The 15,000-nt window shown below is 42.0% G+C and overlaps 1 protein-coding gene across 2 annotated transcripts in view; it reads right to left on the bottom strand.

Annotated features, from left to right (window-relative positions):
- Positions 1 to 9,283: 9,283 nt before the first annotated feature.
- LOC125043133 (methionine-R-sulfoxide reductase B1-like) overlaps positions 9,284 to 15,000 on the bottom strand; it is a 10,809-nt gene continuing 5,092 nt past the window's right edge. Inside the window, exons 2-4 of one of the 2 annotated variants that reach the window (XM_047639087.1) lie at positions 12,833 to 12,981; positions 11,207 to 11,324; positions 9,284 to 10,780 (exon numbers count right to left, since the gene is read on the bottom strand). In XM_047639087.1, the coding sequence (XP_047495043.1) occupies positions 10,731 to 10,780; positions 11,207 to 11,324; positions 12,833 to 12,981 (317 nt within the window). In that variant the 3' untranslated portion in view covers positions 9,284 to 10,730. The remainder of the gene's footprint in view (positions 10,781 to 11,206; positions 11,325 to 12,832; positions 12,982 to 15,000) is intronic. The other variant, XM_047639088.1, reaches the window with a different exon arrangement.

Here is a 15,000-nt window from a genome sequence, read left to right as displayed (position 1 = left end):
TGTAAATTCTAACATAAAGTTTCCCCTTGTTGGAATCTGTGGTGGGTGGGGGCATGAAAGGGTGAAATAACTGCGTAATTACATGGCTATTAACTTACCAAAACTCCCAGAAACTGAGGCAGATGATGACGAACCATACAAGACACTGACCATAGCAGTCACTCTGAAGCCATTTATGGCTTCTAGTGGCAAGCAAAAATAAAAACCACAGGCTGACTGTCAGACCTGATGCTAAAATGGTCAAGAGAACCCATCATCCAGAAACATATCTTCCATGAATTTGTCCAGCAGATGGATTCTCGTGCTAGCCTCTCCAGGCCTGCACCCAGGGAGACTTCAGATTTCCTCTCAGACGACTTCTCTGGCCGAGACGGGAGCACAAGCTGGTCCAACCAAACCAGCAGCTGCTCCCACGACCACAGCTCAGAATCCAACCCGAAAGGGCTGTCTAAACCGACCTTGGCCGGAGACAGCCTCTGAGGGAGAGTCTGGACCCCCTAGGCGTTTCCTGCAATTTAAGGCTCCCTCTAAACCTGAAGGCTTCGCCAATGCCTATCAATTGCTGAGAGCATTGGGGATGCAGAGAAAAATCTGGTTGTCAATCCGGGTTGCCAGAGACCAGGGCATGATCATTGTCCCTAAAGATCAAGCTACCCTGAATTTCCTGCAGGAACCGACAGAGCTTAAAGATGAGAGGAAAGTGCGTATCTCATCACTGAATCTCGAGGATGGGAGAGTCAAGATGATGCTACTTGGCTTCTCAGTCATATCTGACGTGGATCTGATCATATCACACCCACAGGTCGTGGGGGCTTCCCAAATGTCGAAAGGGAAGACCACAACTAGACAAGTCTTGGTGACCCTGAAAGATGCTCCAATCACTACCCTTGATTTGGGTAACTGGGATTCCTACAGCTTCAGAACCTATGTGACTGAGCCACTTCGGTGTTTCAAGTACCAGACATATGGTCATCATCAGGCTAGCTGCAAGGCCAAGCACAAATGTGGTGTCTATAGGTGTGCTTTAAGGCACACAAGGAAGAACAAAGGGACACAACAGCCAAATTTCCCAACTGTGCCTCTTGGCACAGTTGGGACTTGACATTTATCATGCCTGGAGCCTGACTTGCTCTGTCAGGAAGGAGGTGGCCCTCAGGTTACAAGAGGTTGCTAAAAAACGACCAGACTTTGTTCCTGGAAAAGGCTCCTCGACCTCCTAAGAGGACACCTCCAAATTCTGCCCTTAAAAGTTTGCAAAAAAGAACTAGAGGAATAAAGGTTCAAAGGACACTGCAAAAGTCTCCCCAGGAGAGGATCGTCTATTTTATGAGGAAGGAAGATATGACTCTCCTGTTGACTTTAGTCACTGATGTAGCAACAACTTTGAGGAGGCGAAGGCAGTCACGGTCGCCATGATGGCAATGACCCAGCCCTGTGAGGGAGAAAGCTGGATGGGGCCAAACCAGCCCCTACCCTACCCCAGGACGAAACTCCCTCCCTACTCGAATCCTGGCCAAGCCCTCACAGGCAGATCCAAAACAGGCTGAATCTGTGCAGTCAGTGACTGACCTTACCCAGGTTAAGCCAGCTAAGGGGGAAAAAAACACGCAGACAAAGCCTGATAAAAGAAAAGCCACAGCAACAGAAGTCAGAGCTACCAAAGGCTCTCTACTTCCCAGTGAACCCATAAATAACCTGATAAACAGCCTAAGACAGATGAAGATCCCTCAGTCAGCTTGGATTTCACAATGGAGTTGTCAGATACCACCATTAATTGGGAAACTGACTTCGATACAAGAAATGCCATCCTCCACGCAATATTGCGATCAAGGAACATTGACACTGTTATGCTCCAGGAAATATTAACAGAGCGGACTATTCGCTTCTCAGAGTATCATGTCTTCATGTTGCCAAGCACAGCTGGCACCAGTGGCTTGATCACCTTGGTCAGAGTAACAATCCCCAACACTGCAATAGTCGATGCACCGTTGAATCTCTTGCTGTTGAGATTCACCTGATAGAGTGGGGGGGGGGGGGGTCTCAAGCTGTACAATGTGTACAGAAGGCCAGGCTGTAGGGACTTACACATCAGCTAGGTCTGTGGTACTGCAGCACAAGACCGAGTGATCATAGGGGGAGACTTCAATGCACACCATCCCATCCTGGCTCCCTGTAGGGGACAAGTTGTGACAGGTTACCACAGAGCCAGTGTGCTTGAGACATTTCCCGAGATCGCTCCTCTCAGTACGGGAGGGAGACAACACATTATTGCTATAGATTGTTAGTTTATATTGTTTATATGTGTTTATATATAAATATATATAAACCGCATTTTTATGTATATTTTCAGCCCATAGCTGCATGAGAATCAACAAAAGGATTAGTAGGAGTAGTAGTAGTAGTAGTATTGTTACGCCGGCCGCCTCTCTACCTGCCACCAACACGAGGCAGGCTAGGCAGACGGCGTGTTATCCACAGGGTCGTGAACACTGAACAGCTCCAAGAGGCACCGAGTACCACGCCGTCCCAAAACACCACGAGGGGAAACGCCACGGGCGAGGCAGGGCACGAAAGAAAAACTCACAATCACAGTCTTTCCTTTATTTACACTAGTTATTTACCCGTACACTTTTCTATAGGCACAATACAGGAGGTAAACCAGCACATCACACTGCACAATACAGCTTATAACAGGGCAACACAAAGTATATCAGGCTGGAGAAGGGCACACGCGAGGTTAACACGGGAGCGGCACCAAAACTCGTCTCCTCGCCTGCTCCCGTTCCTCCCGCTCCTCCGCCAGCCGCGTCATCTTCATGTCAACACACACCAACACGCGTTCGCACGCGCTCGCACACGTTCGCACAGAGACAAAGACCCTCTGGCGTAGCAGTATCATTACACACACACACGCACACACAGATGCACACATACATACATACTCTCGCCTGACACACACTCTCTCTCTCTCTGTGTCTCTCTCACTCTTTCTATCTCTCATTCTCCCACACACACACACACACACACACACACACACACACACACACACACACACACACACACACACACACACACACACTCTTTCTTTCTCGCTTGACTGGCTATCTCACTCCTTCTCCCCCCCCCCCCCTCTCTCTCTCTCTCTATGGCATGCACATAAGCACGATTTGTGTAAGCCATTAGGCTTTACCACGTGGCTCTATGTCAATTTGGAACCATCACCCCAGCGGGCCCTAGATGACGATTATATCTGACCTCGTCTGACCCTTCAATTCGCTCCTAGAAGTCCCCTTGCCCAGGTCTCCATTAGCCTCCGGGCCCCAGGGCTGGCTGGCTGGACACGCGACACCAGCGCTTGCCCCAAGACAACGTCTCGTGTGTTCCCTTTACTGTGTTGTACTTTTTCCCTTAATAAAGAGCCAAGCCGGGTAACCATAGCCATTGTACTAAGGCTCTTACACACACTCTCTGTAAAAGGCTATGGGTGCCTCAGTACATGGACTGGTACGTACGTACTAATAATAAACACACAGTACGATAGGCTGGGGGCAAGCGCTGAAGCAGTGGCGCGCCCCCGGCCAGTAGAGGGCCAAGGATAAGGTCTTTATGGCAATGACAGGATGCTCCACCTCTAGCCAAGCCAGGCTCCACGTGTGTTCCAGAATCAGCACCCTAACAGGAACCAAGATGACGATTACGCTTGACCCAAAGTGACCAGTTAGCCCAGAGGTCACACAGTCAAGAACACTACCGGCATACCCCCCCGGGGGGGGGGGGCTAGCTATGCACCACGGCCAAGCACCGTTCTCGGTTACATCATTAATTTATTTGTATTGTACCTTTTCTTCTATAAAGAGTCAAGCTATGAACTACTATCACTTTCCGACCAGTCTCAAGTAGGAGGCATCTCCACAACCTCTTACACACACTCCCTTTCTCACACGCATACAAACACATCCTCTCTCACTCTCTCTCTCTCTCTCTCTCTCTCTCTCGAGAGAGAGAGAGAGAAGGGTTAGGAATGAGTTAATGATTAGGGGTAAAGCTATAGGTTGAACAATAGTAGAGGGTTGTATGGTAGTGAAAGGGGTAGAGAGGGGGAGCTAAGGTTGTTAGAAGAGGAAGGAGTTAAGGGAGTAGGGAGGATTATGATAAAGTATTATGGCGAAAACTAGTTTAGCGATTAGGATAAGTGGACAGAATAAGGAGATGAAGAAACGGAAAAGGAAAGAAGGAGAATAAAAGACTATGCCAAATTAGTTGCGGTGAGGGCTGAGGACCAAGGTTGGGGTGATTTCCTAACTTGGTCGTCAGTCCCTGTCCCCTAAGCCCTCCCATGACAACAAAGAGCAAAGGATTGGGGGTCTCTTTACCTTTGTTACTCATATTCTCTTATTTTTTTTTTTTTTTTTTTACATATTTACATATTAGTTTGGACATTTTCTTAGAATAAAGTCTCAGCAATACATGTATTGGTATTGCTTTAACTGTCTTCGAAGAGTGAATGTATCGGAATCGCTATAGATAATTTTCAAGTATCGATGTGTGTGTGTTTTCTTTTAGTTGATTCCCCATGTAATGGTTAATGGTTAATGGTTAAAAGCAAAATAAATGTGCTAGACATCTAAGGTCATATAGCACTATAGTTAATGTCAGTGAAGGATGGTTGGGTTAGTGATTAGTTGTTAAAGCTGGGTTAAGGAATTGGTGAGTGAATGGGTTAGGGTCGGATGAGGTAATGTAAAGGGGTTAGATCAAGTGAAGGATATATATGCGTTTGAGGAAGGAAAACAGGTTGTCAAAGCAGAAAGTGTGAGATTCTGTAAGGATGTCTGATAAGTTGGGATGTCTATGTAGGGAGGACGTGGGCATGAAAAGAATATGTGGGACTGAAAGAGGAACATTCGGAAACCGCGAATGTTCCAATGAAGGATAGTTATACTTTCGTTGATTTACTGGCAAAGATTGCAGTGCGTGTTGGAGAATTTGAAGGGGAAGGTGCTAGAGGGTGGGATAAAGAATGAGGTTGGGGAGGTGGTGTTGTATCAGGAGGGGTGTCGGGAGGTAGAGGGTCTGGGGAAGAGGGTACTTGTGACATAAGGGTTCCACGTGTGTATCCAGGAGGGAGTGGAAGGGATAGAGGGGATAGTGGGAGGGTTAATATAGGTGGGGCTGGAGTCAGGGGGAATGGGTTTTGTTGGGATGGGGTAGGAGGATTAGGTGTAGGGAGAATATGAGTAGGAGGAGGATGGATATCGGCAGTCACTTTGAGTGTGGAGGGAGCGGGAGTTGTAGAATTTGAAGGTGGATGAGTATTAGTTTGGGACTCGATTATGTAGTTCTGGATATCTTCAAGGGTTTCTGTAGTGGAGTTGGTTGGGGAGTTTTGTGAGATAAAGGTTTTCTTGTGAGGGGGGGAAGAGAAGTCTGGTGTCTGAAAAATAGGGGCAAAGGAAGGTGGAGGTGATTGTGAGGTAGGGGAAGAGGGGGTGGAATGTTTATTCTGTCTGCTGCGGGTAGTGCGGGGAGGAAGAGGGGAAGGTGTTGGGGCTGTAGTAGATATTGAGGTGTCTGGATTTAGGATGGCAAAATAATTTGATTGGGTAGAGATTGGAGTGTCTGGGTTTAGGATGGCAAAAGAATTTGACTGGGGAAGGTAGGAGGTAGAAGAGGGGAAGTTTGATGGAGGAGGAATAGGTTTAGGGAAGGATGTAGGAGCTTGGGAGGTAGGAGGATTGGCAGAGTGAGCGACATTACTGGAGTATGGGGTAAGAGAAAAGCCTCGTCGACGTGCTTCCTGTCTGGCTTCACGTAGAGTGAGTCCAAGTCTGAATCTGAGAGTTGCTATCTCAGACTCAAATTTGTAGGTGGGGCAGCCTTCATAAAATACATTATGGGGGCCGCCACAGTTTGCACATGTGCGTGATTGTTCAGAGCAGTTTGATCGAGTATGGCCAGGTTGGGCACATAGCGGGCATCTGGCTGTGGAATGACAGTGTTTGGCTGGGTGTCCTAAACGCCAACAATTTTGGCACTGACGAGGAGGAGGTTGGTATGGTCGAACAGATAGGGATTCCCCACCTAAACATTAAAGGGAAGGTCATGTCTACGGAAAGTAATTTTGGCAATGTTGATGGATTTCTTACGATTTCCTCTGGGAGGAATGGAGTAGCATTGTACATATGTTGCATCATAGTCTATGAGACAAGCGAGTAAGTCCTCTCCACAATCTGACCATTCTTTGTCATGGATTGGGCAATCTGTTGGGGAGATAGAGACAGTTCCAGTGTAAGTATTGAGGGTTGGATGAGGTTCTGTAGGGATGGGATTACCACATAGATCAGTTAGTTTTGTTAATGCTATAGCTTCGTTTTCAGTTGTTACTGTGACGAGACGGGAGTGGTCGGGTCGGCTACGGAAAGAGACTTTGCCTACTTGTTTTTGGAGGCATTGTTGGGAGAGGAGGGTGTTTTGAGAGTAGGGTGCTGTGGGAGGGATCACGAAAAATCGGTCCCATTTGGCTGGGCTAAATAGAGTATTTAGGATTCTTGTAGAGGTGGGGGTAGTAGAAGTGCGGGGACGTGTGGAAGAGGGAGTAGTGTTGAGGGAGTAGTGTTGAGGGGGGTAGTGTTATGGGGAGGTGGGCAATAAGGTTGTAAAGTAGAAATAAGGGGAGATGGGGTGGTTGATGAAGAAGGTTGTGGGAGTAAAGGTGTTGAAGTTGAGCATGTTGGGAGAGTAGAAATGTCTCCTGGAGGTTGGTTGTTGATTAGGGTTGATACTGTACTAGTATGCATTGATGATGGGGGAGTTGTTGCAGTGTTCGGAGCCATGGTCAAAGGAGAGCCGGGATTGGGGCTATTTGATAAAGGGACAAGCCTCATTGCCCCTAAGAGTGGGGTTACGTCTTCATTATTGGCCATGATAAGCCTGGAGTATGTTGGGGAAAAAAATAGTCCACCCCTCAGGGTCCCCTTGAGGGGTAAGGGCCAGGTATGGCAGGGGAATACCGTGCCCACGGTTCCCTCAGGCCGTTCAGGACTGACATAAAGTCAGCCTTTCATCCTTTCAGCATGGCTCTCACACCTTAGGAGGTGGATAGTAGAAGGGATTGGTGAAGAAACTGAAACGAAAAGTATGAGTGGGAAAAAAAGACTATGCAAGATTAGTTGAGTCGATGGCTGAGTCCCAAGGTTGAGGAGTTCCCCATCATTGGGTCTCAGTCTTCGTCTCCTAAGCCCCCCCACGACAACAACGGGCAAAGGATTGGGGGGGATTCCCCATGTAGACTACTCCTTTCTTCAGTATAGATAGTAGTCTTCTACAAAAAGGACATTACCCCATTATAATATAATTGCCCTATGCTGCTTAATGAAGCAGCATAGGATGTATGTCATGTCTCAATGGATTGGTTGGATTAGTTTTTCATTCAAATACCTATAATACCTCTTCTAATCCAGTCAGCATGGATGGCAAGAGTACATGCCATGCCCACTGCAATACAAGTTTATTTATTGTATTAACACATAGATGGCTCTACAAGTGCTTTATCACCAAGGAGTAAGTAATTAGTCCTAAATGTCTTTTGGAAAGGGTCTTTTACATTTCATTGTCTTAAATGTTACCAAGATTTTAATAACAATTTAATGATCATAAATCATCAATAACAATAACTGTATTGAAAGCAATTACATTAAAAAGAAAAACACATTTTCCCGCCAATTCAAGGAATGGGGAAATCAGGATCAGTCATTAGGGCCTACTGATAGACCCCTTGCTGGCTGAGCACATGTGGAGCCATCTGTATGTATCAAAATTCACAAAAAACTACAGGGGACAGAACATAATCCATGATGGTCGGGTTAACATGTACATGTGCATTCTGCAGAGATTCATATTTCAGATTCAATTCTCCAGTCATACCAGTTACTCTTTTTAGTGTTACTTATTATGGCAATGTTTTGTAAGGAATCTGTATTGCCTGCATTACAGATCTTTATATTATTAAAGGGTTGGTATTTCCCCTGACCATATTTTAGTCATTATTAGAATGAGCATATTCTACATCTTCAACATTTACATTTTATCCCAAGCTGTCATCCAAAGAATATGACTCAAGTTCCTATCTAACTGACCTCCGTTATTACACTTTCTGGCATTAATCAGATTAGGTAGTGCTCTTCTTTTGGATTTTCCTCAAGGATAACCAGCTGGCTTTACTCATGTCCACAAAATAAGAGTTTCTGACTCTTAGAGCTAATATTCTTAGCAGTCCCCTCATGCACCATCACCCCATTCTGTAGATCCCAAATCTGGCCAACATAAAGTTTCACTTTTAGAATCAAATAGGCTGTTTTAAGGTGTACTAGATTGATGTATATACATGTTGACATCAATGAATAGATGGATATATATCAACCCAATGCTGATGGAGAAAATAGTGTAAGGTAACATAAAATATTTTCATAAATTAAGGAAAAGGGTAAACGGGCAACACAGGCAGTACTCGTAATTGGCTCATTGGTGACTTTTACAAGTCTAGCTATCTATGAGTAAAACAATTATTAAAGTAAACTAACAGTGGGCATGGCATGTACATACATACCATGCCCGTCAGCACTGGGTTAATAATAGGTCATTCTTTTCAAGATTTAACCCCTTGCCGACGGATACGACGGGTAGACACGTGCTTTGCCCACTGTTAGTACTTGTTTGATTGTTTATACACATAGATGGCTATACTTGTACTAAGTCACCAATGAGCCAGTTAGGAGTACTGCCCGTCTCGCCCGTTCACCCTTTTCTTTGATTTACGAAATATTTTACATTATCTTATTTTGCTGTTACTAATATTAAAAAACATTATAATAATTTTAATGTTTATAATAAAAATAACACCATCGATATCCATAGCACTAGTAAAAAACACGTTTTTCCCGCCAATTCAAATCACGTATGGTCACAAGGTCTATTAATTGACTCCTTTGTGGCTAAGCACTAGCAGAGCCATCTATGAGCAGACATTTCACAAAAAATATAGAAAATGGGCACAGCATTTTCCCCATTTTTTGTTCATTTTCCCCGACGGCATTGGGTTAACACCATGGCTAATGACAAGCTACTGTCAGCTACAATACTGAGGGATGAATGTTTTTTTATGTCTCCTGTTCATGGACTCAGTAATATTTTGGCCAAAAAAGGAGAGAATGGAATGCATTATAAAAGATATAGAATTTAAAGATATATTTCATTAGGAACGAATTGCAGGATAATGACAAGCAAATTTATCAATGTACCTATTTATTGAGCTAGCACAGACATTTGAAAACAAACACTGCTTTTTACAACTTTTAATTTGTGATGGATGGAGGTAAGGCAATCTCGAGGTAGAATTGTCATTAAATTATGTCTATAGTAAAATCATCACAATCAACTTAGTGAGAGAGGGGGAGGGGGGAGGGGGGAGGGAGAGGGAGAGGGAGAGGGAGAGGGAGAGGGAGAGGGAGAGGAAGATGGAGAGGGAGAGGGAGAGAGGGAGAGAGGGAGAGGAAGAGGGAGAGGGAGAGGAAGATGGAGAGGGAGAGGGAGAGGGAGAGGGAGAGGGAGAGAGAAGAAAAGAAAAAAAAAGGGGAGAGGAGAGGATTTGGCTGGTGTGGTGAGTGAGCTTAAGCTGGCAAGTATATTTCATAAATATCTGCAATCAGAAAAACAAATAAAATAGATATAAATATTAACATTCCCTTTCTGAAAACACCATCATTCCCTTCCTGTTGATATGTATACTAAAATAAAATAAGTAACAAAGGGTAAATTAAGGTCCACTTGCATAATGTAGGCTGATGATCATATTTATGTATATTTAGCTATTCATATATATTTTGTTAAAAACCTTCATGAAAATTGAAACAAAAATTTAATTCTATCTCATTAATAATTTATAGTGAAATCTAACAATATACTTGAGGAAATGGGTATGGAATCAAAAAGATCCTGCTTGTTCCAGAAACATCTTCCACTAAAAAGGACTGTCTGACAAGTTTACCTTTTCTGCTTCATAACACTGACAGCAGACAAGATCTTAATAAATTCCAGTTCTGAATAGCTAGCTATCTGCCATTCCAATATTGGTATCTTTACTTTTACCACAATATATGCCATTTTAACATTCCATTTGACTTTTCTGGTAAGTCACACACTATCATCATTAAAAAGAATCCAAAATAATATATCAAATATATGTAAAAAAAAAAAAAAAAAAAAAAAAAAAAAAAGGCATTAAAAAACTCTAACAATATTGTTTCATGACTTTTGTTTAATGAAAGTTTGTGAAAAAAAATATGACTTAAAAGATGTCAGTTATGGCCATGTAGCTGGACCAGTATAAGCATCCATTAAGGAATTCATGTATTCATGTTTCACTCATTAACTTCATATTACTGGTCACAATAAATGGTCATTCCTGTCACTAGTCCACGAGTCATAATTGAGAGATGTGTCTTTTTGGCACTTTCCTCTGCATTAAGTAACAATTAAAAATCAAATAAATTATCTGCCAAATATGAATCAATCTTAATATTGTTAGTTAATCTATTTTCTTCAAATAATTCCAACAATAATATAAACATATTCCTAACAGGAACACTTTTTAGGTGAAACTGAAATTAAACCAGTCTACATTCTTCCTTCTTCTGAGAGGAGCTAGATGGCAACTTGCAGGTGCCGTCCCTGTCTCAGGAATTTCCATTTGCCTCAGCTGATCCATTCACGATCTGACCTCCCTCTGGAGTGAAAAATAAAAAAATAAAAAAATAAAAAAATAAAAAAAACATTAAATTAACACTTCAAGTGAAAATTGGAAAATGTTTTCTTACTAATCTTATTGTATTTCATGAAGTGAAGTCTATTTAAAGTACTTTTTACAATTAATCATACAAGATTCCTTAGGTATGTAAACTAATATTGTACGTACTATAACAATGTATCTAAATTTCAAGAACTTTATGAAACACTTTCCTCCACAAAAACAAGTGTTATTTTCATTAATATAAGATCTACAATTTACATTATGTAACAAGATGCAGTATATCTGAGCTTGATAAGAAAGTTCATTCATCCCTGATAAATATATATTACCACTAGCACACATAAACAGATAAAAGAACCAAAACAAAGAGGCCATGCAAAGTAAACTTATATCCTTCCATACCAGTTTTAGCAATAAACTTGAGGGAGTGTGAGAATATTCAGAACCTTGACATCTTTCCATCTGGTCCGTCCTTAAGGAATTCATGGCCCAGTCCATTGCCACACTTTCCACATGACACCTGATAGGGGAGAGAAGCGTGGCAGTTTATGGTGAATGTAAAAGGTAAATATATGTCATACAGGTGGATACTTATCTCAATAAGTGAAATATAGTGGATTAAATAATAATAAGGATAGTTTGCTGTCTCATAAACACAATCAATAAACAAAAAGACACAGTGGGCTTGCATGTATTCTAGTCATCTCATCAAATGAGCTACTGTCACTCTATGAGTAGTACACCAAATGGCCCAGTTGCAGAAATGAGTTAAAGTACCCAATTTGATTTATGAGTGATTACCTAAAGAGGAATGAACATTAAAGTTCCCATCTTCTATGAAGTTTTTATCTATACTGATTACATCTACTGACATCTTAGTGTAAATATTCACTGATAAAAATCATGCCAAATTTAACCACAAATCAGCATCCCATTCCCATTAAAGCTGGGTGACGTGACAGACATGTTGTGAGAAAATTTGGCTGACTGCTGGGAGCCAGGTATATGCCAGCATAGAAGAATTAGGCTAACAGCTGGGGTGATGGGAGTATGCCACAACTGCACAAAGCTCTTAGAGGAAGATTACATTCAGTGGGTATTTAAGGAAGGGGCCCTAGCATTATTTAAACCTATAAACAAATGTGGAAAGCATTAATTTGTGTTATAACAGAAGCATCAAGTCATTCATTCATTCTATACCCAAGTTGCTTCCTCCTCCGCTATAGCTAATAATTCTCTATACAACTTTGCTATAATTCTTAAAGTAATATTTGAACTAATTATATAAAGCATATTAATTTTCATCACATTTTCTTTGAGAATTATATCTCTCTTCTCCAAACAGTTAATTTAGTTTCATGAATTACATAATAATATATGATAATCATACTTATAAAAAACATAGTCTGTTACCTATTTATTGCCTATGTTTGGTCTCATGTTTTGTTTAAATGTATTACAAAACAAAGAGATCAGAAAAAAAGCTGCATTCAAACCCAATATTATTCTTCACTATGGCCAGAAATCAATATTGTTTTACATTTTTAAAAACCTCTCTACAATGTTAATACTTGAAAATAAATAAAATATTAGAATTCCTAATTTTTTGCCCCATGTCATCTATCAGGAAAATTTCATGTTCACTTGAGTTTTCTTTGGTAAAATATCTCTACACATATATGAGTCAATTAGAAGTCCTTGTGACCTCACCTGATTTACCCTTTCCTTTGGGGGGGGGGGGGGGGGGGGTTCGCTAGTGCTATCAAAGTGATTAATGGATTAATGAAAAAGGAGTAATAATCAAACTATCAAAGGAAAACCTATAATTGTGATGGATATAGTCTAAAACTATATACTGATCTACCAAGCTATTTTTGAATGAATATATAAAGATTTAGCACAAAAAAATAAGTGCTTAGGGCTTATGATGAGTACATATGTAAATATAAGAGAAATAATACAAACAGTTTGGAAAATAGAAAAGCACAAGCACCTTCACTTGAAACTCAGCGGTTCCTAATTCCTTACCTTCAGAGCTCCTGGACGACCCTCCTCTGGAACCTTGCTTACTGAATCCTTATGGACTGTCTTAGTAAAAGCTGGCCATGGTGTGTGGTGCTCATACTTGGCTTGGCTGGAGAACAGCTCGTATCCACATTCTACACAAACGTACAAACCTGTAATTCCTCAATGAATAAGAACTCTATGCATCTTTTCTCATTTCAAAGCAATTAGGGATGAGCTCTCTCCATACAAGTCTATGATAAGCCATAAACCCCTTGTGAACAACCAATACTTTTGTTGATCTTTTTTATGACATAGTGATATTTTTTATATAATTTTATGGTAGATTGAACATTTTGGTTATGAGTAACTCATATGATAGGTGAGTGCTTCATGCTCAGGGTGATGTGAAGGGATGGTGTGGTAGCCTAGATAGTGTTAAGTGATAGCATGCCTTCTCGCTTGCAGCTACCACCACTGGCTAGCCTAGTGCAAAAAAGGGAGCAATTCTACATAAGCCTCCCTTGCCAGTTCACAGCCTCTCTGTCATTGAGACTTCTGCAGTGCCTCCTCATGGCCACACATGGAAACTGGACACCTTGTGGTCCCAGTCTAAACTGTGGAGGATCTTGGAGCAGCAGAAGCTCCAGAGGATGGAGCCATGGCCCACCAGTGTGTGGACACGTCCTGGACTCTATGCTAACTCCTGCCCCTCAGCCACCCTTGGGTTGATGGGTGGCTTTGGGGAGGTGGGCCTTGCCTTTCCTCCTTCCCCTAGATAACTCACTGGCAGTGTCTTTAACCCCTTGCCGACGGGTACGACGGGTAGATACGTGCTAAGCCCAATGTTAGTACTTGTTTGATTGTTTTTACACATAGATGGCTATACTTGTACTAAGTCAACAATGAGCCAGTTACGAGTACTGCCCGTCTTGCCCATTCATCCTTTTCTTTGATTTACAAAATATTTTACGTTATCTTATTTTGCTGTTACTAATATTAAAAAAACATTTTAATAATTATAATGTTTATAATAAAAATAACACCATCGATATTCATAGCACTAGTAAAAAATACATTTTTCCTGCCAATTCAAATCACGTATGGTCAAAAGGTCTACTAATTGACTCCTTTGTGGATAAGCACTAGCAGAGCCATCTGGGCAGACATTTCACAAAAAAATATAGAAAATGGGCACAGCATTTTCCCCTTTTTTTGTTAATTTTCCCCGGCGGCATTGGGTTAATAAATGGATATGCTGGGCGGAGGGGTGCAGTCCCTCCCACCCAGCCAGGGAGGTGGGTTGTGGGTCCCTATGGGAGGGCACAGGATGGGAATGAGAGTTACTCATCCAGCCTGTACCCTGGCAGGCACCAACCCAATTTGAGGCCTGTGGGGCAAAGCCCAAGGGAACCCCACAGGCAGACATTGGGCCCCATAGCCTGCAGACCCCCTTTATTTGGGGCAACATTGGCAGGGGTAGTAGAGGTGGTGTCCACCCTGAGTGACCGCCCAAGGCTTAAACTTGGGCGCTTAGAACATCTGGTCCTTGTGGCAGGACAAGCAGTTACCTCTGCTATCGTTGGAGTTGGAGCGGTTGGGAGTTGAGGTGAGAAGACCTGGCAGCAGCATGATCAGTATCGGAGGGGAAGCACCTACTACAGGTCGGGGTGTGGTGATGGTCATCACCTCCAAGGAGGTGAAGCCATTTCCAGCCAACTTCAACCCTCAGTTAACCAAGATACAATTAGGCATTCATCATAGCTGTTAAAAAGGGTTTTTTTCCCATTTGAATTGAGGTTAAACCAAAATTCTTATGGTGAGTTTCACACAAAACACTCCACAAAATATTAAGGCAAAAATAACATTTTATATGAATCCCACCCTATAAAACTTGATAAATAAATAAACAATCATTGTCATTACCACAAATATCATATTCAATATTTATCTATCAATATTCTTTCCTTTCAGGAAGATTAACATTTTAATTACAACTGTCAGTGTCCTCATTTTTTTTTTCTTTCTTTTTTTTCAAAAACTAGGCCATAAATGTTAATGATGTTTCTATAGGTCTACAAGATTATGGAACCACTCTAAAACAACATGGCAATCAAGTGCAAAATAAGGATTGCAATTGAGATAAAGCCATATATAGACATGAGTTTTTACATGAGAGTACTGTGATATGA

The sequence above is a fragment of the Penaeus chinensis genome, chromosome 33 (genome assembly GCF_019202785.1).
Source record: "Penaeus chinensis breed Huanghai No. 1 chromosome 33, ASM1920278v2, whole genome shotgun sequence".
NCBI lineage: Eukaryota > Metazoa > Arthropoda > Malacostraca > Decapoda > Penaeidae > Penaeus > Penaeus chinensis.
This window is presented reverse-complemented; position numbering and strand designations above follow the sequence as displayed.